Source organism: Psittacula echo (assembly GCF_963264785.1).
Source record: "Psittacula echo genome assembly, chromosome: 1".
NCBI lineage: Eukaryota > Metazoa > Chordata > Aves > Psittaciformes > Psittacidae > Psittacula > Psittacula echo.
The window spans coordinates 101,700,300-101,727,794 of record NC_137735.1 but is presented as its reverse complement, the minus strand read 5'-3'; the positions used below and the strand labels follow the sequence as shown (position 1 = coordinate 101,727,794).

General features: G+C 38.7%; 1 protein-coding gene across 1 annotated transcript; it reads left to right on the top strand.

Moving 5' to 3' along the window:
* Positions 1-12,372: 12,372 nt before the first annotated feature.
* On the top strand, positions 12,373-20,176 carry RERGL (RERG like; the record flags this gene model as incomplete). Its single annotated transcript, XM_080630419.1, has 5 exons — positions 12,373-12,424; positions 12,532-12,588; positions 14,986-15,059; positions 18,499-18,647; positions 19,676-20,176. 5 exons carry the CDS (start codon positions 12,373-12,375, stop codon positions 19,956-19,958), a joined length of 615 nt encoding a protein of 204 aa, XP_080486545.1. The 3' UTR covers positions 19,959-20,176.
* Between the last annotated feature and the right edge of the window lie 7,319 nt (positions 20,177-27,495).

The window sequence follows — 27,495 nt, the reverse complement described above, 5'->3', positions numbered from 1 at the left end:
AGGTGGGTATTTTAGAAAAGGAACTTCATTGCTTGTAGTACTAACATGAACTAGGCCAATACAGCAAAACAGCAAAGTAGAACACAATGGGTCACGGATTCAACGCATTGATCTGGATGCATAAATGGTATAGTTTTACTATATGTTTGCACACAGGCTTGTTACATAACTGAAAAGAGATCACAGTTCCTGAAGAGATTACGCAACTCAATACAAAGGGAACACTGGATCCACGTGAAAATACAATCATACCTTACCACAATTTGAAAAGTAACAGCAACTTGCTAAATTTTTTAAAAAGCAAGCACATCAACAAATACCAAACACTTAGAATTTCTGACACTGGCTCTTGAATGTACCCAAAATAAAGAACAACAAGAGAAGCCCCAGAAAGAGAAAACATCTGCAGGGCAAGACACTAAACAGAAAGATTTGAGTTTGAAACCAACCTGCACTCCAAGGATGGTAACCTTGAAGACTGGAACTCTTCCAACAGTCTCATTCAGCAGCTGCTAGCTGAAACAACCCTCTGGATGTTCAAGGGAGTTTCTTTCTACCACCTCCAAAAATATTGCTATAGCCCCTTTGCAAGGAAGCTTTCTGCTCCACTTCACTTTCTTACTCTTCAACCTTCTCCCTGCTCCTTACTTCCTCTATCTCACTCTTTGTAACACCCAGCTCACAAAAATTTCTCTAACCTGTACGTGCTCAGCCTTTCTCCAGGAGAAGCAATTTCCCCCTACCCTTCAAAGGCTTACTAGCAACCAAGAAAGCAGAAAGAGATCAACAGGCAGCTCCTCCCCTATCACACTCTCATTAAAACAAAAAAGTCTCACCTGCAGTAGATTAACAAAGTCACTAAGCAATTCTGCAATCTACAGAAGAAAGGAAAAACTCTAGAGATGAAGGCAAACACCAACACTTTTATGATCTTTCACAGGTGGTGAATTTGAGGAATTAAAAAAAAAAAAAAAAAAAAAAAACAAAACAACAACCTAGAGAAAACATGAAAAAAATCTTCCATGGTAAAAATCTGACAAGTTTTTCTAGCGCCCAAGGAGTTCAATTAGCATATGCTCACACTTCAGAAGAATCATTAATGCTTGGCTGTCCTTAAAAATAGCTATTGTTTCAGACCACACACTTAAGTTCCACAAAGCATTACTCAAAACAGTATGTGTGGTGAAAAGCATGGTAGAAATCAGCACATCTTAAAACTGTGCATCTGTCATATGCACTTCATTGTAAGCAAGCGTGCACACGCACATTCAGGCACAGGAATGACTACTGTTCTTTGTGATAACTGACAAAATAAAGATCCAGAGGAACTTCTAAAACAGCCCACAGCATTGCTAATGGAAGCTACTTCACATTTTTAACTCTGAAACAACACTTCTAGTTAATCTCCTTATTAGAAAGACGATGTTCTGCTCTGGACTTTAAATGAATCTGTTTGCCCTTGCTGCACTTGTGATACAAGGGAAGAGCTTTGGCCTTAACTTTACAACTGAGCATACATCTTAACTATAGTATATTAAACAAATAAGCAATTAAGATCAGAGAATGTATTAGTTGCCTCAGGAGCCACATCAAGATTCTTAGGTCAGGGTCAGATTAAGGCACAGCTATGACAGGCGAGCATTTGTTGAAGCCCCTCCTGTGATTATATAATGTTAAGAGCTCTTCAGTAATAAACTGAATTAGACATCCCTGTGTAACCTGGTGAACCCTTGAGAGTAAACAAGGAATTGCACAACCTGGGAGGAGTCACCTCTTTCAGGTGTGGTTTCTGAAGTCTTAAACTGATCTTGAAATCATTGCTTTTATCATAAAATTTAAGCACTTCTGGAAAATATCTTTTACAATGAAGACAGTTTAGACTCTCTAGTTTCAGATTAAAGAAATCTGAAAAGATTAAATTGTTATCATGGCAGAAGTTAAGGATTAAAGTGCAGATGCAACTAGAAGAAAGATATAAAAATGGCCCTGACTTCCCCTATAAATCTCCTTATCTCTGCAAGTCATATCTGTTTACTCTCCTAACAAATAAAATTTTACTGTGGCAGCTTTCACCCTCCAGAGTTAGGACAGACATAGAAAGGCATGCTGGATTGAGCCATGCATCAGTGACATGTCAACCAAGTTCTAAATGAAGAGGCTTCTGCAGACTGAAGCAGAAGTAACATATTTGATTTTTCAGGCTGAGGCTGAGTTTGCAATTCTGGAAGTCAATAAAAAATATTTGACTTGTAAAACTGAGAAGATTTGGTCTGGAAGTCACTGAGAAAAAATAAATGTAGTGCTTCCAGCATGCCAGTTTGACAGGGTCACTTCGCTTTTCTGACCACAATTCCACTTTAAAACTAACCTTTCAACAGCTGCTCAGTTTCAGTCATCAATCCTACAACTGTTGAAAAGCAATAGCAAAAACACTGATTGATTTCAACAGAACAGGATAAGGCTTTTGATAGCACTTAGCTTATAAATGATAGCTTTACAACCCACAAAATGACCATAAAAAAATCTTAGTATGATTTAGACAGACAGAAAACATCCCTGTTGACCCAGCTCAGATCACTAGAGACCTACATACATTTTTCAACAAATGGAAGGGTTTATGATTTTTATTTTTCTTTTTTATAAACCAAGCCAAGGGTATGATAGAAAACAAAACCTATTTTATCTCAGGTGGAACCTGAACATCAATTTTGCGACAATGTAGAAAATCTCTGGATGTTAACCATATTCAGCAGGCAAGCATAGCCCCCTAACTAAGGCTGCATTTTGTAAGCTGCAATGGGTCTACACTGACCTGCAGGATCTGGGCAATCTGAATTCAAGGCTGTGGGAGCAGTGATGCAGAAGACATTGCTGAGGTCAATCTGGAACATTCATATGCCCAGCACAGCCGTACTCAAGCCTGTTCAGTAATGGAGCAGTGACACTCCTTTTCATATCATTCTTCTAAAGTGCTCACAAAACACCATTCCTGTCTGCTCTCCAAAGGTGAGGCAGTAGTTTATGACTCCTGACATTAAGGTCATGATTTGTGGGCTGCAGGGGGCTTGGCTGTTTTCATGCGAACCAAAATGTGATTTATCATTATTTCCTTTAGGAAAGAATTCAGACATGTAAAATCAAGATCAGTTATTTAGGTTACTTTGTAAAAATAAAGAAACTTACATAACTAAGTGTATGGAAAAGTCAGTGGTTATACTTTTTCTATCTAACAGGTAATGTTAGATTAGAACCATTTCTAAACCTAAGTAATTTCCTAGATGCTCCATGGTCCTTTCAGATGAAAATCTTGTTTTGCTAGTTGTGATGCAGAATAAGTAATAAATTGCAAGGGAGTACTCTCAGTTTTCCTCCTGACCTGATAATTTCTGTCAACATAATTCTTCATTTATCAGGACGCTCACAGAAAAAATGAACATTCGACTGCAAATATGTCAAGATGTGCCACCTGTGCTCCAGGGCTACTCCTCACCTTCTTCTAAATTAGCTAACATAGCCACAGCACTGTTTACCAAACTCAAGACTATTCCCCCCAATCCCACTACATTGAAAACACCTGAGACTTTTAAATGGAGCAGCAATATTGTAATGGAAATCAAGTCGCAGAGCCACTAAAGCCCTCTCTCCTATTTCACTGCCCTTTAGGCAGCTATTGATTCTCAGACACCAACAGGCCTCAAAAAGGGAAAAGAAGAAAACAACAAGATGTAAACAATTCCTATGCAAGTTTCAAATTCAAAAATCATTACCTTCACTGAAACATTTTACTACAGAAAATTATCCCCAGCACAACATGCCAAAATGGATGTCTTTTCACCTCTTTAGTTTGCCTGCTTTTGCAAATCCACTCAGTTAACAGTCTGTTCCTGCCTTTTAGTACATCTTTTTCACATTATCTAGCTCTTCCGAAACAAAGAGATTCTTCCCAGCCCACACACAGAGCTGTCATCACTATATCAACTGTTCTGAGCAGTTATAGTTTTCTGTACACTAATTAAAGCTTCATATAGAACCTGAGCTAATTAAAACCCCCAACAAATTAAGTTTGAAACAAATTGGCTGTAACTAAGTATTTACATTACGCAGATACCTGCTGATGAATGTGTAGTCTTCTTTTCCCTCCTGCTTCTTTCAGCAGCAGTCAACAGCTGTGGGCATACAAAGAATCTGTAACAATTCAAGATTCAGATGTTAAATCCTGAGGTATTTTTTCCTCAGAGTCATAAGCCCCATTAGTGTCTCTACAATATGCTCTGTAGTGCTATATACCTGGGGCTTGTTTCTATTCCTGAATTCCACAATCCTACAGCTACCTTTGATTATTTTCCCTCCTATTATCCTCACTATATGCATGAGAATAAAATAATTTCTAAATTTCTCATGAGAGCCTATGTGCAAGAACTTCTCACAGTCAAATAAAGTCCAAAAAATGGTTCTGTAATACATTTACACATTGCCCTCAAGAAAAAAACAAATGTAACCCAAACCCAAAAGCTTTCTGTGAATATGCTGTTTTCCACTTTTCATTTCTAAGCCAAACGTTGCAAATTTTCCTATGCACTACAAAAAAAAGTGGTTTTCAGTACATTACAGTTCAGTACGTTTTAATGAAAATAGATACTTTTCAGATCTTTTATGTGATACACTTTAGATACACTTTTAATGTGACACTGTCAAGTCAATTGAGTCAAGTCTCAATTTGAGACCAGCTCCTACTAGATTTCAGACTAAGTAAAATATTCCGTGGCTTTTGTCTTAACTCCAATGGTAATGCTTCTAAATTAGTAAGTCTAGCCCTGAAATGCTTGTATTCTTTTCTGCACCAAGCAAAACAAAACCCCTAAGTGAGAACTTGAAAGTAATACTCACCATACTAAACTGTAACAGTTTCCATTGCCCAAACAGAAAAAAATTCAAAAACTACATAACCAATATAATTATTAATAGTAACTTGGATCATAAAAATCACATCAGATGAATGTCTTTATCTATATACAAAACATAACCAAAATAATTACTTGTTACCATTTTTGATCTGCAGTAGAACTCTGTCTGAACCCTTATCTTAGACTACAAGCATCTCATTCTGGTGAAACTATATTTAGTAAAATATTAAGTGGCATGAAATGAAAATATGATACATTTAATTAGAAAAACTGACCATAAAAATTAAACCAAATTATAGGCTTTAGTATCAGAAGGCTTATTAAAAAAATATAGGGTTTTAACTGCTGGTTATCGAAGTGCAATTCTACTGAGAGCCGCTGGAATGTTCTCGCTAGAATGACACACTGCAACACACTAGTAAATAATTCTACTCTACTTGCAAATTCTCTGGAACTATTTTAAAAGTGCACAAGCCTATTAGACAGTATAAGCAAAATCACATAACAATATTATGACTTGATTATTCTGGCTGATAGACTTTGGAGCGCTCAGCACCTTTTCATATGAATTACATCTTGCAATAACAGTACCTTAAAGAACTTCCAAGGTCTTTTAAAGATGTTTTTTGTGGCTCAATCATAACTGCGATGAGCATGAACTTAAAAGGACATTGAATTATGTTTACCCTCTACAAAACTGTACTAATGCAAATATTACTGTTTCTCTTTGGATTGTCTTCCAGTTTTAGAATTCCAGGTACCATAACATTACCTGAAAAAAGTGAGTGAAAATAACCATCCTGTGGTCCAATTGTTTCTATTTTTAAAATCAGTTTAGATTTAAAGGGCCAGCCAGCACAGTTCTATACACAGAGCATTACATTACAAAACTAAATTTCTATAAACAGTCTCAAGTTTAAATGTAATCAGGTCAACTGAGTTCCTGTACTGTCAGCAACAGAGCACTTCATTTGCATTTGTCACCTTCGCCTATCAAAACACTTTTTTAAAAAAACAAAGCTTACATAATTATAGAATAGCTGAAGAAACCATTAGATGCCAGGAATCTTAGGCACAGTTGAAAGGAACCTTTGGAAATTGTCTAGTGCAACTCCTCTCTCGAAGCAGTGTTAGTTAGAGCAGGTTACTCAGGACTCTCTCCAATTGGCTTTTTAGTACCTCCAAGGATGAAGACTCCACAATCTTTCTGGGCAACCACTTCCAGTTTCAATCACTCTCAGGGTAAAAAAATAAATGTTTAAAATTTATTCCTTGTATCTCAATTTGTGCCCATTGCCACTTTTCCTGCCACTGTATACCACTGAGAATAGTTTGAATCCATTTCTTTACACCCTCCTATCAGGTGATGATAAAATCTCTTCCTAATGCACCCAAGGATGCTGTTGGCTTTCTTTGCTGCAAGGACACGTTGCTGGTTCATATTCAACTTGTCCACCAGGACCCAGCACCAAACTCTGTGGCTTCCTGCAATGTTTAGATTCTGATACACGTAGCTCATTGTATTTGGAGACAGAACATCTCCCATAGAACAGTAAGTTATGAATAAATGTTACTATTTTAATTTCCAATTTTATTCTTCTAATATATGTTGGACATAATACAACTTCAGCTTGAAAGCACTCTGAACTTCACAGTACTAATCTAGTAGGAATTAGAAGTTTAGTATTTGCTTATTTAAGTTGTGATCTAAGAAAAACCTCATCCAGAAGATACTATTATGAGGTGGCATATACCTCACAGACAAACATTACTACATATATAGCACAGGAAAACAGAAAAAAAAAAAAAATTAAATATTTAATAAGAAAACATAAAACCTTTAAAAAGAAAATGTGTCCTCCTTCTCACATCCCATAATGATTCAAGTCATGGATTTAAAGAGAGATAAGCCTCACTGTGGAAAAAAAATAATCCGTCCTCTGCCTCATATATACTGTTCAAACACACAGGTTTTTGCAGAACATATCTACAATCAAAAAAGGCAGGAGATGTGATTTTGAGAGTTAGGAGAATTGTAGATGACAAGGAACACGCTCAGCTGGAGTCCTGCTTCATCTCAAAACGATGGAAGCAATCTCAAGCCTCTGCTGATTATTGAAAGAGCTGACATTAAACTTGAAGGGCCCTAAGCAGAGACTAAGACATTATAGCTCAACACTAACACCTTAAGCACTATGCAGAAAGACTTTACTTCCATTACAGATCAACATATCTCACATATTTACTTGAGATAAGAACATATGTGTTGGCATTTTATTATAAAACTATTAAAATGCTGCAAGTTCAAACACTAGTTTATCTCCCTGTAACTTATTTGTGAACTCTCAGTAGGATTCTAATCACAATATAGACTGAACAAACATCAATGACCACTAAAAAGCATTTGCCATCACAGCAGAAATAGGTTAGGTGTCATTCCCAGCCCTTGAACTTTGTTTTTTTTAAATGTTGAAAAATACTCTTCAGTGACCAGATTATTTAATTATTCTAGGATGATATCCCTGCCTTACTTTACAACTCTTACAGAGCATTTCTGGAGAGTATCTATTTTCCTTCCAGTGTTAAAAGGAAGGAAAAGTCTTCAACATTGTATTATTTCAACAGCCAATATTGATTTCTGGCCAATATAATTTCAGAAACAGATTTCAATTTGTTTACTTCTTCTGAGATTATTAATAACTTCCTCTATATACTGTGTTTAACTTGTTCATGTAAACTAAAGAAATCAAATTCTACTACAGGTCTTAGTTAAAGATGTGTTTTGTGGTTTTGTTCCAAATAATTCTACATAACTTATGATAACATTCCACTAGGCACTAAAACCAAAAAAGGTGTAAGCTTTATGTTGGGATTTAGATATAAGCACCCTCTGCAAGCATTTAGCCTTGCAACTCAGATGCTGCTCCAGTTGGGTTAAGATAAACATTTAACTACATAGGAAAAGATTTCTGTGTTCTAGGAAAAGTCTCTTATATGAAATTCATGCAGAAAAAAAAAAAAATCTGTCTAAAAGTAGAAATTATATAAGGTAGATCAATCTAATTTTAAATCTTTGCTTCTTGTCATTAACACCTTAATTACTCAAAAAAAAATTTTTCCTAACTTGTGCATATGGCAGTCCAAGCCATTTGATGAGACTATTTTTAATATTTGCATTACAGTAAAATATAGAAGTCTTTGTCATGTGCTAGTTACTTTACAGTTATCTGTTCAGAAGATAATCTCTGTCTCAAAGTTTGTGTAGAACAGATGTTAAACAAATAGAACATTTATGTACTTACTTGAAATAAGAAATTGAAAATCAATTTGACGATTTATCTTACTGTAATGTAACACTGGTGTGGCACTTCCACAACCCAGTGTACATGGTTTACTCAAGAATCAAACAACCTTTCTATTTTTTTTTTTTTTTTTAATAAAAAAAGATTCTGACTCTAATTCTCATGCTATGAATAAAAGATATGCATTTATATCAACAATAGATGATACACGCTATAAATGTTGAAGTCTAGATGCCTCCGATTTCATTCTCACAACACTAACCACAAGCTATTATCACCAGAATATGTGGTGTCCCAACTTTGGGAACAGAGTCCTTTAACTGCTTCACCATCTGTGTGCACTGCCGTGGCTGCATGTAGGGTAACAGCAGCTGTAACAGATCTAACCCTGTCATATTGTCCTTACCTCTGACGGTTATCAGCTAGGAAGCACTTCATGAAAGTGCAGAATCCTTCCATGATACCATGAGGGATACGTACTTTCAGGGTCTGTGAGAAAGCTGTGAGAAGCTACAAAGTTCTGTTTTTCACATCCAATGTGACTTTTCTTGAGTACTAATGGTACTTTATCACAGATAAAATTTGTAATTTCTGTTAAATAAAAACACCCCACACTTTCTTACGGCCAGCAAGGTAAAATTTCAATCACTGAATATAACAACTTGCCTCCAAAAAAAATTTGCTATTTTCAAGGGGAAAATGGCAATTTTCATTTTTTCCATTATACCATGAAAAGACAACACAAAGTAACTGAGACTATGCTGCATTATGTCTTCTTTCTGTCATGAATAATAATTCTGAGTATCCCACTGAGGAATTTATCCAAGTCTACAGGTGATGAAAACATCACATTTATCTGAAAATCCTGTCCTAGTTTTGATAGTTTTGCTGTGGTTTCAGACCTCTAGTTGGCCAGTTCACATGCTACGGAAGCAGTTAGAGCAGCAGATGTATAATTTACAGTGCTCTACCTGACAATCTGATGGAAAGCGGGCTTTAAAAGACACATCTTCTCTGGAAAACATTACTTCCTAAGCCAAAAGGGGACTAATTCCGCAGGGATGCAAACTTCAGCAAGCTTTAGAAATCCTGTGCCACACAAAGCAAACAGCTGGCACCTGCTTCAGCCAGCAGTTTCTAATGGTGCTTTCTGGATCAAACCATTATGGTTATACACAGAGTATAGACAGTCACTCCCAATTTCACCTTCTTTCCAGCAGCTAAGCTGCACCAAAAAAAAAAAACCAAACACTTAAAAGGAAAGTACATGTTTTTCTGATGCTAATTTTTCCCATAAGCAGTTCTGACTCCCAGAGGTATACTGGCATCAAGCCACAGAAATCCTCATCTACAAAACTGGGAATAAAATGCAAAGTGACCTCATCTCACCAGTGATCTGCAGACTTCTGAAAACTTTTAGCTTAAACAATTCAAAATCAATCCTTCATCATGTTCACTGCAAAAGTAATTTATCTGGTTAATGATTTATTTCCAGTATATCTATTAGAAGCCTACTGTTTTCATAGCAGAGGTTTACACATGTAAAGAAAGTTTCATCACTTCTTCTTTGAGCAGCACAGAGTTGACGCAGTTTTGACTACCAAACCCAAAACTAACATGTAAGCTTATTCTCACTGGAGAGATGAACTGTTTTCTATGCACCTCTACCCTTATACAGACATTTAGACCCATGGGTAATGAAAGTAAACCTGTTCCAGTACAGAAGGATGGCCAGCACAGAGTCAGTAATGGAAGGAACTGAAAAAGACAATTGTGTAAGTTGAAGGTAAGTGTAGTCATGCTGAAGGAAAGCAAGTGGCTGAGGGAGTTTGAATGGAGAAAGACAATCTTTCAGGACAGAAACATTCATGTTGTTTCATCTGCAATTAAAACTTAATTTCTCTAGTGCTTTAAGGTATACACATACAGAATATACACAATAAACTGTCTCAGTCTTCTTAAGAATTCTTTTGTATTACTAGAAGAAATAAAAGTTCCAGGCAATATATTCTTTAACATGGGCAACACCCTAATTTGATTATCACATTTGCTGTCTAGGTGAGAGAAGTGTTCATGTAGCTAAGTAAGGTGAATAGGAGAGCTCGATTCTGTTTGGACAACCTACATCCCATTTGATTTTGAACAAGCTGCCATATTGTTAATATTCATGCATAAGCTTCCTGTACAGTGAAGTCTCTTACCTTCTGATTTTACTTGCAGTCACCTGGCTGCAAGAGCACCTGAATCAGACCCGAGCCTTCCCACAGTTGCTGGGAAATCTCTACTAGGGCTCTACTACAGAATTCACTGAGCTGAAACAACGTAATTGTTTCCCTGTTCAACATCACAACAGACACCACAAAGAGTTGTGCTGGCCCACCATGCCACAAGGGTGGGAATGAGGCCAACATTGCCATGAATAAGCAGTGGAAAGAAAAATGAGGGAGGAGAAAGAGCCAATCTGAGAAGCGCATCTTGAGCCAGATCCTTCTTGGGAGTTAACTTCTGTTCTCCTGTACCACGGACTGTTTATAGGGTTAAAACCGCCTTAATCACCCTTTCCATGGCATAGTCATAATCTGCACGTACTCCAACAGAAACTAAAGTATGTTCCCAAGCTGTGAGACAGGTTCAAACATCACACTTCTGCTTAAAAGAAACACCAGAACCATTTATTTGCCTGCAAAAGCTGCAGCATTGATAATGGTGCACATGGATAAGTTTTAGATTTTCTATTGCAGTGGCTTCAATGTATATAAAATAGTAAAATACTAAATTGTGCCAGTTATGCCAGTATTGACTCCAGCCTAGTGATCTCGGCATCACACTACTTTAAAAACTAATGTTAAAATAGCCATAAAAGGTCAGAACTAAAAAAACTGAACTAAAATAACTGAAGTTCTTTTTAAATCATAACTTTTCTTGTAAGTGAGCAGCAGCAGAAAACTACCAAAAAAAAACCATTAGATACTTGTAAGTCAGGAACCTTGGAGGCAAGCTGTGCCTACATGTTTATTATTAAATATATTTTCCTCCACTAAGCACTTCCTTCAGCTATAACAAACATACATTAAAGTACCTTGTCGCTTTTTTTTTTTAGCTCATGTAAATCTGTTGCATCTGTCATACCCACTAGCAAGCATACTGAAGTAGTGCTTTATTGAAACAACAGTTTCATCAGAAGAGAGTAAAAATACCAGAATTAAGTATTCAAATTATATAAACAAATAAAATAAACATGAACAGAGTAAGTACACAAGTGTAACTTGGATGCTGGAGCAATATTCTGTTCGGGAATGGACTAACTAGATCTATGCACCCAAGTATTTTATGCACTTTCAGAGCTCAACAGCCATTAGGGAGCACTTGAGGAGCCTTCTGACATCAGGCGTGCAGTAGGTGCAGGCCGTTTGTTCTCCAGGTTCAGCCCTTTGTCCCTCACCTACCGCATCTATCATATTTTTCAGCTTCAGGGAAGTGTTGTAAGCCTCAGCTAAGCACCATCCACCAAGATGCAGGATCAGAGATTTAGTGATTAGTTTTGAAACCTGGGGTGGAGAACACAAGAGAAGCACAAAACACTTCTTTTAGCAAGTTACTTCAGAAACATTTAAAATGGAAAGAAATAATCACTCTAGTTTCTTCACTTGCACATTCCTGCTACAAAATTATGCCAGCCTGCAGACAAACAGCATAAATAAACACACCACCCAGCTAGTGAATGTCTCTTCCTTCTTTCCCCTTTTGCCCTAGTTTCTAAAAATGCTTTGCGCACTGTGAGGGCCGGGGCGGAGGGGGGGAAGTAGAGAAGGAAGAAGAAGAGCCGGAAAGAAGAGCAGGAAAGAAGAGAAAGCGAGGGACTCGCCAGCCTGCAAACGACCGGGCCGGGCGGCAGGAAGGCCGCCTAAGCAAAGTTTCTGCGGTGGAGAAAGAGACTGTGGGAGGGAAGAGGAGGAGGAGGAGGATGTCTGTCAGAGAAGATGAAAACTACAGACCCCCGCCGGCAGCTGTACCTACCAGCCTCACCGGCGGGGCGGAGAGAGCGGCCGGGGAATGGCGGGGGGAGCGGGCCGAAGGCGGGCTGCTGGGCGGTGTCACGGGCGGAGCTGCGCTCGGCGCGGCGGCTATAAAGAAATGGAGACGTCAGTGAGTGGCCTGGTCGCGGTATGACCGAAGTGAAGGTGGCCGTACTGGGCGGCAGCGGAGCCGGCAAGTCGGGTAAGGCGGGGAGGAAGGCGGCCCCAGCCTGACCGTACCTCGGGTTTGGGGTCGGCGGGCGGGAGGGACCCCGTTAAACGTGGTGTGTACTTCTCTCCCTCCCGCAGCGCTGGCGGTGCGGTTTCTGACGCGGCGATTCATCGGGGAATACGCGTCCAACGCCGGTGAGCCTCTGGGGATGGGGCGATGGGGCGATGGGAGCGGGTGGTGCTGTGTGGGGCCTCCACCCGGCGCCGTGCGGGGGGGAAGGCAAAATGCGACGCTTCAAACACTTACTTGGTCAAGGAATCGGGTAGAAACTCAGTTTCACAGAACTTCTTGGAAAGATTTACGTTTCTGCTTGCTTATCGGTGATAGTTCCTGATGAAGTGTGAGCTTGGAGGCGGAAAAAGGCGAGCCAGGTATCTCTAGAGAGATCACTTAAAACTCCAGTAAGTAAAAGCGGGCTGATGCGGTGCTTGTCACGAAGCAGCTGTGGAGGGACTTAGGAAGGAAAGATAACGAGGCTGCATGTGCGAGGCGTGGGTAGATTATAGTAAACTCAATCTGAGAGAAGATAAAGAAGAGGGTAAAGAAATAGACTGGGGAAAAAAAAAAAAAAAAAAAAAAAAAAAAAAAAAAAACAAACAAAAAAAAAACCCACCACAACAAACCAAACAGCCCCAACACCTGTTTTATTGCATATCTTCTTCCTAGCTCCAGAGGAAAGGTGAAACTGATTATCAGGCACTACTGGTTAATCAAAGCATAATGCAAAGCCCACTGCTTTTGCAGAAGTGCACTGATTTGATAGCTTTGTGGAAAGCCTTGCCATGCTGAGGATAGAATTTCTCATTCATGCCAGAACAAATACACTGATCCTTAAGACACTTCTAAGGTCCTGGGAGATGGCAAAGTGGGACTTGAGCTTTCACATCCTGGGTGGAAGCACTGTTTAACTGATACACCTTTGGAAGTCTGCCACTCCAGCTTCTGGGCCATGAGAAGTCCCAAAACTTAACAGGGCATGGAGACTGCTGCCTGCCTCACTTTCCCTGCTAAAGTGGAAAGGTCTTTCCAAACCCACTCTTTTACGAAAAGAGTAGCTTCCCAAGGTTAATAAATGAAATGTAAAATAGAAGTACTAAGCTGAAATGCATTGAAAATACCCAAATGAGCTTATTCTGAAAGTGGAGTTACAGTTGTGCATAAATGCTCTACTGATACTTGTTACTATACAAACACAGACTGAAAGGGCAGTTTGTGTCCCAGATAGCTTATCCAGTTCTAAGCTATCATGTATAAGTTCTGAAGTTATGTAGTGCTCTCTGTGTTTTAAGTAATCTAAACTAAAAACAGGTTTCCTTGTTCTGATCCTCCAATACTGCAAGTCTCAGAAAAGGCGCGTAGAACCCCCAAAGCTTTTTCGTTTGCTAACAAATGGTTGTAGGAAGATAAATTTAGATCTGTTTCTAGAGAGGAGGAAGGGGGAGTAAAGTGGGAATATGGGTGATAAAATAAAGAACCTCCCACTGTTAGTGGAGTCAAAGTATGTATTAAAAATTTAATTGTGGAAACCACCAAGAAGCTGCATATTTTAATACCCTGAGATGCTTTGGACTAGTAGTTCACCATCAACTCTTACGATGTGCATGGAGAATGCTTAAGATGAACATGGTACTGAAGATGCTAAATCCAGAGATCAGAGAACTTAACTATGCACTTAATACACAGTTTGAAGTGTATTTTCAGTAGTGCCAAAACCAGTTCTTGTCTTTGTAGTTCAGTAACTCTGAGAAATTATACTGTAGGCAGCCTATTGATGACTAGTGCCATGAACACAAGTTGGTTACACTTGCTTAGAAAAATCTGCTTAAAATAATAGTAACAGTCTGTCTGCAAGTAGAATTCCAAGGGTTGCTAGTGCTCTTGCAAAGTCCTAAATCTGAGAAGTGACATGACAGAAATATTTTAGGATCTGGTCTAAGGACATGATCCTGTAAATACTATTGATTTAATGCTACCTATTATGAAAACTCTTAAAGTGCCAGATTTCATGGTAAATAAACATTATTACTAAATAATGATTTTTGTACAGAATCAGAACTTATACATAGCCTGCCTTATTCCTTTCGTAACACTGAGCCTTGGTATCAAGCTGAGAAATCATCAGCATTTAGCTGATTCTAAATGTTGTACATCCACTTTACCTTGATTTCGGAAGAGGAAAACTAGGATCTGAAAGTATTCATTACGTCAACATTTTGATGGAACACCACAGTGAAATGGTCGTGGTCAGCTTAAGGGGCTGGGCAGTTTGGGTGTTGAAAATGAAATTGTTTTAAATACACACTGGAAACAAACCTAACAAAAGATGCCACCACAAAACAAACAAAAAATAAATTAAAAGAAACCGCCAAACAAAACCCCTCAAAAATAAACCACCAAAAACCACCCAGACTCCTTGAAAACCTAGACAATACTCAAGGAACCCTCAGTATTACCCAGTCTCACTTTTGCTGCCTTTTCATCACCATCCCCAGTCACTAAAGCTAGTTTTCTTTGCATACTATGTCTTTTAGAATGCATCTACACTAAACACTTATGCCTGGATGGGAGGCAGATACACTTGGAAATTTATGACCCTTGTTCACAGGTAAGAATTTTCGCGAGCAAGGACAGGCTGTTCTTCATTTTACCTGTGTAATGGCAAAAAAGTGTCAGGAGGGGCATGTGTGTGTTACAAACTTTTTGTCTGTTCTTAGAATCTCTGATTGCTTTTTTTGATAAAGACTGAAATGTACAAGGTCCTACACCTGGGTCGGAGCAATCCCAGGCACAGCTACAGGTTGGAAGAGATAACAGAGAAGAGATTCAGAGCAGCCCTGCAGAGAAGGACTTGGGGGTGTTGGTCAATGAGAAAATGAACATGAGCCGGCTTCAGTGTGCGCTCGCAGCCCAGAAAGCCAACTGTATCCTGGGCTGCCTCAAGAGGAGTCTGACCAACAGGTCGAAGGAGGTGATCCTGCCCCTCTACTCTACTCTCGTGAGACCTCACTTGGAGTATTGTGTGCAGTTCTGGTGTCCTCAACGTAAAAAGGGCATGGAACTGTTGGAACAAGTCCAGAGGAGGGCCACGAGGATGATCAGGGGAGTGGAGCACCTCCCGTATGAAGATAGGCTGAGAAAGTTGGGGCTGTTCAGTGTGGAGAAGAGAAGGCTGCATGGAGACCTCATAGCAGCCTTCCAGAATCTGAAGGGAGCCTATAAGGATGCTGGGGAGGGACTCTTCATTAGGGACTGTAGTGATAGGACATGGGGTAATGGGTTAAAACTTAAACAAGGGAAGTTTAGATTGGATATAAGGAAGAAGATCTTTACTGTGAGGGTGGTGAGGCACTGGAATGGGTTGCCCAGGGAAGTTGTGAATGCTTCATCCCTGGTGGTGTTCAAGGCCAGGTTGGATGAGGCCTTGGGTGACAGTGTCACCCACTTCACTTGGGTGAAGTGTCCCTGTCCATGGCAGGGGGGTTGGAACTAAATGATCTTAAGGTCCTTTCCACCCCTAACTATTCTATGATTCTTTTCCATGATTCTATGAAATTTGATAGTTGCTGTGGCTCAGAACTGCTGAGTACTTTCATGGAAGAAGCCCTTAACTGCTTATTTTTTCTGTAAATGCTTTTGGTTTTTGGAATACTGCTAACAAATAACTTTTTCCACTTCTGCCTTATATAAGTAAACACAGAGGTAAGTTACAGGGTTATGCGCAGTTTTCTCAGATACCCTAAAAGGATGAAATTTAGCTTATAAAGCAGGCAATTTATTAAATGCTTCCAGAAATGGTCAAAGCAGACTGGCCTGGATGTAAGACTTGCATTCACAGAACAGATCCAAGGAAAGCCATAATGCAGGCTTGCATGTGTTGAAAGCTGAACTTTGATCATAGTAAACTGCTTTGAAATAAAGATTTTTGTATTCTTTCTTGCTATAAGAGGAATAGAGAAACTTAGGTACTGTGTAACCCATGCAGGCCTATGTAGGTCTGTCTGGCTAATCACATTAGCATGCGAGGTTCCTTTCTGGGCAGTGATACTGTCTGTATCAACTAGCATAATGAATGCTAAAGCCAAAGCACTGAAAGTTTGACCCAGGTTTAAATTCAAGGACTTCAAACTTAACCCAGAGAGCACATAAAATGAACCACCAAAACCAATCAGCCTTCCCAGAGACAAGCAACAGGATTGCTTCTCCCAGGGCACTGGGGATCCTGTGCCATGTAACGTCATGGAGGCTTCCCTTGCCGTACAATCTGTCAGAATGTACTGTGTATTTGCTTCCACCTATTTCAATCCCCTTTCCTAAGCCTTATGGGGAAGCTGTGCTTAAACCATGACACATATTAAATCTTGTGGCGTTTGAACAACTCTTTATTAAGATACTTGAAACAGTGAGACTGGCAGCTAGTGTAAAGCAGATTAGATGACATTATGGGTAGAGTCTTTGGTTGCTACAGTTTGGGCTCCTTTTTCCTTTTAAGTAGACCAGAGATCAGTTGTGTTAAGGGCAACCCCTGTTGCCAGCACTCTTGTGCTGTTCTGTACAGTTCTTCCTTAGGAGTGAGGCCTAACTTTAGCTGTTAGCTGCTTTCTTCCTGACATCTAAGTGCCTGCAGAGGAGTAGGTAGCAAATAAGAGTGTGGTACTGCTTTTTGTCTGACAGGACTGCTGATTCTAGAAAGAGATGGATGGGGTACAGATGTCCTGTATCCCATGGTAGCCGGGAAAGAAAAGCAGGTCCCAAGGGGGCCAGACTGCAGAAAGAAGAGTTGCCATTTTTGCTTCTGCTTCCTGAAGTCTTCTTGCTCCCTGAGGTTTCTCTCTAATAGCTGGATCCCTGTTCTACAAAGCTCACTGTCTCATCTGTCTGTGAAACAGCTGTGACATACACAAGTCATCTTTCCTGCCCCTAAACCTGCTGCACAGTCACCACAACATTAAAAAAACCTGTTAGATTCAAGATACTGAAGTCTTCAGTTCTGGAAGCTTGTTTCACCTCGTCATTCTAATGCATCCCCTTTCACTGCCAGGATTCCATCCCTCATGAGAAGTTAAAGCCTTCATTCCATCTCTCATGAGAAGTTAAAGCCTTCCCTGTCCAGCTTATGGTGCTACTGTGCTGCTCGGATCCTGAGCTAATCAAGACAACTAGGGTGGGATGTCAGTGGAGATTATACACTGTAAATAGCAGAACACTAGACTAGTGAGAGAATAACTTAAACGGTGTTCAAATTGCGATTCATGGTGGGTTTTCCAGAACAAAAGTCAAGGGTTTTTTGGTTGTTTTTTTTTTCATCCTGGTAAACTTCCAGTTTTTTACCTATTTTGGGTCACATGGTCTTTCTAGGCGCTGCCAAATTATCTGCAGGGATAGGCTATTTTAAGATGGTTTTGAAATTTCATTCCTTAGCTTAATGGGACAGTTTGCAGTGCAACAGTTCCTTGGGGTGAAGGGACTCAAGGATTGGACAATTAACTCCATTATCACTTGAGTGACTTGTCACAAGTTTTCTTAAAGTCAACTGCAGATTGAAAGGGGATCTTTTTCTTAGCTCTTTAGAAATCTATCCTACAGGTAAGCAGTGTTTCAGACTTGAACAAAGCAAAGAGGAAACAAAATGAATGAAGAAACAAACAAACAAAATGAATGAAGAAACTAACAAACAAAATGAAAGGTTCCTATAGTCAGACTATTAGAACATGCAAAACAGAGCTATAACAAGAAACTGCACAAATATTGATGGCTCCTATATCATTCTTATGTAACTACAAAATACTCAGCATAAGTGATGGCTGTGCCCGTTATGCAGTTTTAATGCTTAAACAAACTTTTTTGTAATGAACTTGTCATTGATCCAAAGTGCCATCTGTAGTGCTGGTTATTTATTAGGCTTTTGGAGCAGGACTCACCTGACCTATTAATATCTTTTGCAATAAAAGATACTACATTCTCACATTCACAGTGACCAAAAAAGAAAATGCTCTGAAGTGACAACAGTAACATTCTTTTTGCATGTGAACTTGAACTTCTTTCAGCCACAACGGGGGAAGCTCTCCCTCACAGATGAGCTCCACTGGGCTGATGGATTTATCGTTGTTTATGACATCAGCAACAGAGCATCATTTGCATTTGCAAAAGCATTGCTGTACAGGATCCGAGAGTCTCACATAGGAGCTTTTAAAAAGTAAGTGGCCTTATTTATTTTTTTTTTTCCCTCAGCAAACATACAAAAAAGCTGAGAACTTTTCTGTGAACTGTAGGCATCCTACTAGCAATTAAAATCCAGCAGCATCCAAGTGGCATAACACAGTACCAACAATAATGTACCAGAAGGTAAATTGTTGCAAATTGCAATCTATTTCACTGTATCGAAAGCCAAGTACATTGAGATTTTTGTTCTTATTTCTTATAGCACTACTATTTAAATAACTGCCATAAATATCTCTGCTGTGATTTACATGGATGGGTAAAAAGCAGCACAGTCAGTCTATGCTTTTACTCACCCACTCTATTACCAATAGAGATGCACCAATGTGGGGGCTAAAGAAAGTTCTTCCCACAATAAATTAATACCATGAATGTCTCCTAAACTGTCTTTAGCAGTGACCCCAACATTATTTGTGCACATGGATGACCATATGGTAAGAAACAAACCACTTACTTTCAAAAAGAACCACCAAAACTGCAAGCCTGAGTACATGTGTGTTTATTCCTGCATCAGTCAGCTGAGGTGCTTCCTAAATATGAAGAAAGGATTTCATTCACATTTATCAGAAGCGGAGTGAAAAGAAATCAAAAAAAAAGTTTTCTTGTGCATCTTGATGCATCTCTTTGACTATATTCTGTTATCTACAAATGGAGATAATGATTAGCTTGCTGCTTCATGAAGTCCAGGAGCTGACAATATACCTAGCAGTACAAAGTATGAAAACTGCTTTGGCTGAAAAATACATAGATTCACTGAGTACAGGAACCAGAATGAAAACACTGATGGAGAATAGCTTGTCTCGAAAATCTTGACATGTGACTATGGCAAAGGGAAAACTATAATTCCACCTATCAAGGCTAGGGATTTGGCTTGTTCTCATTTGTTTGTTTGTTTTTTGAAATGCCTGTTATCCTAAACATACATACTTTTCATACACTATCTATATAGCACAGCATATAGCACAGTATTGTAACATATCTTTAATCAGAATTTTTTTGTTTCAGAATGGCTGAGTCATCAGTATTTTTGGTTGGTAATAAACAAGATTTATGCCACATGAGGGAAGTTGGCTGGGATGAAGGACAGAAGCTGGCAATAGATAACAAGTGTCAATTCTATGAACTGTCTGCAGCAGAACATTGTCAGGAAGTTGTGGCAATATTCACGAAAGTCCTGAGGACTATCACATCAAATTTCAAAGTGAAGGAAAAGAGACGACCAAGCGGATCAAAGTCTGTGGCCAAGTTAATCAACAATGTGTTTGGAAAGAGAAGGAAATCTGTGTAAAATTTGGGTTACTTTTGAGGTAGGAACAAGATGAAATAATTGAGCACAGACGGCTTTTGGAATTCAGTTTCCTCCAAAGGTCAGTGTCTGGAGGAGTAAGACAGAAGAAACCAAATGCAGGATATAGTAAGGTCAAGTGGACATGGTCTAGACCTAGAAGACCTGACCTTCTATTTCCATTTCTACTACAGATTTACTGTATTAGGGCTTTGTCACTAAGCTGCTTCTCTCATCCTTTATCTTAAATTCCTCAGAGGAGAGTTTAAGTCTGTATTTATTAAACACCAGCATGGTCTTGGATAGGGCTTCTGCGTGCAACTGAAGAATGAAAAGTTACTTCCAATAAAGTCAGCCTTGCTGATTAAAACATTACTTCAGAATTCTGAGACATGGTTGCATTTTTTTATGCAAGAGCGCTTACACTAAAGCAAAATACTGCTGCTTCATATAATAATATATGTAACTGAAGGAAGGATGGGTCAGATCCTTGTGTGCCTAAAGGTGCCTAACACCTGCTAAAATTTGTATGAATTAAATGCTTAGACACCAAATCTACAAGAGGTATTTACCTGCAAAGGCACCAGAAGTAGCAAAGCAGAAAAACAAAGCACTGTTGTCTCCTGTTTCATGTTTGGTGGTTTGTTTGGGGTTTTTGTTTTGTTTTGTTTTTTTTTCATTTTGAGTGATGAAAGAAAGTAGAGAGGGTTGAGCAGGGTGGGAACTGAAAAGTTAGCGAAATGTTAGTCAGTGAGCATCAGACTATTTTGGCAAGGTCATTGTTTAGTGAAATAATTTTATGGCTAGGGCCAGCATTAAGGCCAGAGTAACATCTTGCGCTGATCCCTTTCACAGACCAGTTTTCATGGGCTGCAAAAATGTTTCTGTGCCTACTCAATTTTAGATGGGAGTGGAGGCTTGAAAAGCACATGGACTGGTAAAGAGCACGAGTTCTTTAGAATGTCTGCCTGGATTTAAAGGTCAGCCTGCTGGTAAGACCTGTGCTCCTAAATTGCATAGAGTGTTTTTCTAAGGACCAATGTCTTTACGAGTCATCACTATGGTATTGAAATTCCACTTGAGAAAGCACTAAGGAATATGTTAGCTACACTTTTCAAATGCTGATCTTAAACATCAGACAGGTCTAAATATGTAGTCAAGTGACGTTCAGAGCTCTTGCTGTAGACAACTAAATAAGAGCTTAGCCCTGTGTGTTTGCAAATGCTGTGCTTGTACAGAAATTATGAAAAGGAAGAGGAGTGACCTGAAGATGAATTACTGCTTCCTAACCATTTCACAGGTCAGCTGAGATCCAGTCTTCAGAATCTTCTGAGTTGAAGCCTACCTGTGCTCTGAAATGTTACCTGCATTGAAATTTGTAGCATTACTTTATCAGTCACAGCAGAATACCAATTATACCAATTTTCAAATGTCCACCTCATTAAGATAATACAAAAAACCTATATAATCTTAGCATTACTGTTATTAAAATGTGCTTTAGTTTTATAAGCGTTGACCAAAGATCACTTCCTTTTTCTAAGGAAAAAATACTGTTTATTTCACTTGTTTTAAGAATACCAAAAATTGGAATATAGTTCTCAGTGTTGACAGGCACAGTGTTGCTTTATTTCTATGCAGATGCTGCTCTGCCCTATCAGGAATAGTATATTTAACTATTAACAATATCTGTGAGGTTGAACTTGAAAACTACTCCTGTACACCCTTCAGCTTTCCAGCACACATGGAGTTCCAGAACTACTAATAAGACTGTTGATCTGTCGTGTAGCTGTATCTTGCCAGCTCTACCATTGCCAGATTTGAGAACTCTTAACTGTATTTACTGCTATCATATTAAATAAACTGGATATAAGATGGATGTATTAATGCCTTTTTTTTTTTTTTTTTTCTTTTACTGTGGCATCAAGCTACAGACTTCCTGTTTTGACTACTACTGTAAAAGTGAAGCACCATGCAGATCTGGAATTCAAATTACAAAAGGAAATCTGGGAATCAGACACTTGCACAAAAAAGAGCCTCTAGCTGTGTTTCCTGTACACAGTGAAGAAGCCTTCATGTACCTTTATCCAGTGAACAGTAGAGAAATTTTTAGAAATTCATTCTCCTTTAAAAATGAGATAGTAACAGAGCTGCTAATTAGTTTTGATTTGCTTCTATTCATGGGAATGTGGACTTCCAGACAGGCAGAATCTGCAGTATACCCCACAGTTTTCCCTTCCTTTTTGTCTAGATGGGGTAAGTGTTGGAACACAGACCAGAAGATAGGCTGCCCTCACCTGAAACAAGCTGAAACAACTGCAGGATGCATTTGAACTTAAGCATACTAAAGCACCCAGAATAGACATAACTTGATGTTCTTAGGGTCAGGATTTCACTTGTCTTTTATTGCCAGTAAATCCAGATGAACAAGAGTGCAGAATTTGAGAAGGAATTAAATTTTAAAGCAGATAGATATATGTTCTCCCTTTCTAAGTGTATTTTGTTAGCATTTTTTAACAGGGCTTTTAAAAGTAAAATACTTAAATGACTGAGATTGCTGATATATTGCTAAGTATTCTTGGAGTTGTAACATGAAAGGTAATATCTTACTTGCTCAGACACGTTTGAAAATGCAAGAACCTTGCTTGCAGAGCAAAGTAAATGATGTAAGTGGTGTCTGATGCTCACCCTTGACAGTGACATCACCTAGAGCATAATGAACTCATTAAAGAGAGTGGAAATGGAGTTATTTATTTTGCCACAGATTGCTTCAACATATAATCCCATCCTTTCTCACTAAAAGATTTTGAAATCGCTGTACAGGAGTTAAAAGTTTCCTGCTGTCATATCTAAAAGTCCTTGTTTATATGAACCTTCTAGTTTCAGTAAAATTTTGCCTTAGAAAGGCACTCAGAATTGATGTTCTTTTCTCCTTGTTTTTACTTTAGAAACGGTGACATAAAAGCACAGAGATTGTACTGAAGTATAAAGGTAATAGCCCCTGGGTCCCAAATACTGTCTCTCAGAGAGCTTTCAGGTGTTTTTTGAAGCTCTTTCTCGCTATAGTTTTGAAATAAACAATCAAGACAAACACCACCTCAGCTCCTTTTCCTGCTTTTACGTCTGTATGCATTAAACTATTTCTCTTTGTAAATCCCACTACAGTCACATTCACAACAGGGCAGAGGGGAAAATGTCATAGTAAAACTTAGAGCATGATAGTCATGGAAGAAGGAATAATTACATGCAGTATTGAGTAGACAAACCAAACATGCTGGTTCTAATATATTTAAATCAAGATAGCAACAAAAAAGGCAGATCAGAAGTTTTGATGCCGTAATATACTCTGAGGACAAAAGAAACTACTGCAGGTTTTTTAGCCCATTGCTAGGAGTTGATTTCTAGAACGATGGAAGGGTGAACATTGAAGTGCAAAGACCTTGTGAGTCATGTCGGGACAATCTTGTTGCTTTTCTTTCTGTCTATCTCACTACATTGCTTTGAAGATGATGCACCAGTAGATATCTGAAGATGTCTGATCCTGGCATTCTGTCCATCTAGTAGGCAGGGAGAGGGATGGATACTGTGGCTATCACCCTGAACAGTTATGATGCTCTCACTGACAACTGAATATAGATCACTCAATAGTTTTTTTCAGAGGACACACTGTAAAGAAAAGGGCATTATGGATACCATTCAAAGCAAAAACAAAGTGTAGAAGTATCCAAGAATAAGCTAATTTTCTATCAGAGTGCCTGTTGGAGCAGGTGCTTTAGGCTAATGAAGTTCTCATAAAGATCTACTTTGCTTATAGATAGAGGAACAAACTCCAGCTCTGATTATTATGCTTGACTGGAACCCTTGCCTAGCTGCTCTGAGGCAAAAAAGACATTAAAAAAGATTTTAAATAAACACAAACCAAACAAACAAAACACAAACTGCCAGGCTACTAGAATAATCTGGAGCAATATGAAACTGTACTCTATGTTTAAAAAAATGAACAGTCTACACCTTAAACCTGGCCACAGGAACACAGGCCTCTTAATAGCCTAAACCTGCCCATGTGCGATAAACCAAGGAAGCTAAATTTTGATGTGTTAGTCAGCTTGTTTGAAAAGCACTGTCTTTGTTTGCATGCCTAAATGTGGATCTGGGCACCTAACTGCCAACTTTTATTGTTTTAAAACTTGGGTTTGATATTTCCCTAAAAAAGGCAGAGCTGTAAATGCCTAAGTGTTTGGCTTGGGGTTTTTTTTTTTGCCTGACAGTTGATATTATGCGAGACAGGCAGGCTATTCTGAGTAGGATGTTATTTTTAAGCAGACATTACTCTTTTCCAGAAACAGACTGTAAGTTTCTGTCTTCTTTTAATTGATTTACAAAGTAAATTGAGTCCCTCTGGTTGCATAATTAATATCCACGTTTAGCCATGTATATTTGACATGAGCCATTTACTGCTGCATTCATTTTTTAAGACTGGCTAGGAGTTCAGATATGTGTTTAATTCCTGCGGCGCTCTGTAAAACATCCGGTTTTTACAGCGGAGGCCTCTAACAGTACAGAGAAATATGTAGTACAAGCAAGACAAGTGGAGAACAGGGTTCTCATTGTGGGGATTGAGCCAAATGATCTAAGCAGGTTTGTCCTCTCGTACACTCCCAAATTCATATTCAGCATCAAAATGGCACCGCATCCATCTTACATATAAATTGCACTATTTGAAATAAATATAAAGGAGACAGAAATTAAAACAATTTACCTTAAAATTGTAGGCATTTGGGTATCTAGTGAAGATTTCAGTTTTAATAAATACAACGTTTTAAATAGGCTTCGCAGCAGATTTTGGTTGTGTGATTTTAGGTTTTTTGCATTTTGTTTGTTTGTTTGGGTTTGTTGTTTTTCGTTTTGGTTTTGTTTGGTTTGGTTTGGGTTTTTTTATCCCAGAAGGATTTCCTGACTTTTCAGGCGAATTCCCTCCCAGAATAAACTTTATTTTAAAGGTGCTGTGAGCCTCTGAAAAGTTGAACGCTGCTTAACGAGGAGAAACCCGGCAGCTTTATGCTTCCTATAGCTCCCTCTCGTGGTCTTTTGCTCACACTTCATCTCCTCGACGAGCAACGAAACGAAGCCTTTTCACTTCTTAGGCTGAAACATCAATGCTAATAAACCCAAGAACGTCGATCATAAAGTACAGGTAAAAACCCTCCTGCTTTCCAATACTATAAAATTCTGTTGTCGATTATGCTGAGCTTAACAATATGACATTTCACAGGCTGCATTTGAAACTATCCTTAGTAATAAAACTGCAAATGTTGATAAGGTTTTTCTCACGACTGACAATCCTGAGCTCAGCTGTTTTGCTGAAATAAAGTTCAGCTATCTCATCTATGATGCGGAAAGGTTTCCTGTTAACATACCATCCGTGCATATTAATATCAAGAAGGGCTTGAAAGCTTCTATCATTTTCCCACCTACACCTCTGACCTCCACCTTGTCTTTCTACAGCTTCCTGAAGGTATTATCCCTTGAACATGACAGGGAGACATGGCAGGGAGCTAAAGCAGAGTTAGGCAAGAGTGTTTTTTCTTGTATCTGTAAGCTGCAGTACAGATACATTACTTCAATCTTTAAATAAGCAAAGTCACTTACTGGGAAGATGCCAAGGTTGGATTCATCTGGCCCAGTGGAGGTCTGCTTCTAGACTCCCATTTTAGCTAGATGCCTTTCTACCAAACAATTTATCTCAAGGTGATGCCTCAAATAATGCAGATGAATCGCTCTCCAAAAGTCATTAAACTCTCCACTAACTTTAAAGGTAATTAGAGTTGAGGATCTCTAAAGTTAGGTGAGATGAATCATGTTCCAAATATGGCCTCTTGGGGCCCTTTTCTAGCTATTTTGCCCTTCACCTTCAGCACTACAGAGCCCATCTGTCCTACTTTACAAAGTCAATTGAGTCCCTATGGTTAGACAATTAACATCTAACTGGAGATGACCATTGGGTCATTTAATGCTAAATTTATTTCATATGATTGATCAGGGTGCTGGATTATATTTGATCCCTGCTGAACTTCACGAAACACCCTGAAATCCAACTGTCACATGTTAAATTAATGGATGGACTGGAAATGAAGCTGAGGATAAGTGAGTACTGCCATAGATTGCTTCCAAGCTAGCTCATTAAAAACTAACTAGCAGACCTTGATGTTTCACTGCAGTCTGCAGCAAAGCCATATTTTAAATGCTTGCCTACAGTAACTCCAAAAGCCTAAGGTGGAACAGAAAGATAAATCAGGTCTCTTGACTCCCAAGCTAGTGATTCAACAGATCAGTTGTTTTCTGACTTGGAAAATATTTTTCAACAATATATGTGTGAGTGAAGGCAATAGCTCAGTTTTGACTTATCCTGATAGCAATTACCAGCCATATGAATGAACCAAGCTCATTACCTGCAAATGGACAATATAAAATCTCTGCATCATGTATGCCTTGATTTGCTGTTGAAAGTCCTCCTCTTTGTAGCTGGAGGATTTTGCATCAAATAGCTCCAATCTTAAAACATTTCATAAACCAGGAAGCTTAACTAAATAACAAAGTTGTTCAGTGAGCTATTTCCTTTAGACCACTGATGTGAGGCCACAGTCACACCAGTTTCTCATCACATCTCCAACTATTACAGCACTTCAGTATCCAAACAACAGTATGAGAAGCCCAGGGGTATCCATGTTGCTAATGGACCAGATGGCTGCTGCTATAGAGTATGTGCAGCAGACGAATTGTAAATGCATTTTTCTCACTGAAGAGTGCTATTTTTGGCCTCTGACTTACATTCAGAGATTTATTTTTTTCCTTCATTAATCTTAGAGGAAGACAATGCATTTTGAAACTTTACTTCATATTTGGCTGATATTTACTAACAGGTTCAGAAGTTCTTAGTGGAAGAATATACTGAAAGGGCAGTTCAGAAAAGGTTCAGTGGGTTTCTAGGCTGGAGTCTGAGCTGAAATATTGTTTAATACTTTTTTTTATTTATACAGTTAAGTTGTAGAAGATAGGAGAAATTCCTTCATAATTTCTTCCATATGAGGTATAACCAGGGTAGAATCTTTTACTTTGCAACAAGATGACTACATGCAAAAAATCCTAATTTAAACACAATCCTCATCTACAATAATGGATTACTAGAAATGTGTCTTGCTAGCATATAGTTAGGCCTAGTTCTTCAAATTCTCTGCATGAGAATACCCTCTGAGCGAGCTTTCCTACTTACTAATGACAAGTCACATAGGTAAAGATACTTGTGTATAAGGGTTCTTATGATTGCTGGGCTGATCTAAATGGATGCACAATTATATGATTAAATACAACAACATTTTTTACTAACTACATATAATTTTGGCTGTCACTCAGAATTCAATTGCATTAGATGATTCAATAAATTACTGAGGTAGTCCGGGATCTGTCCTATACAGACCTTAGGGAATACTGCAAATACTGAACTAAATCACATAACTTAGATGCAAATGGAAAGCTTTACAAAAGA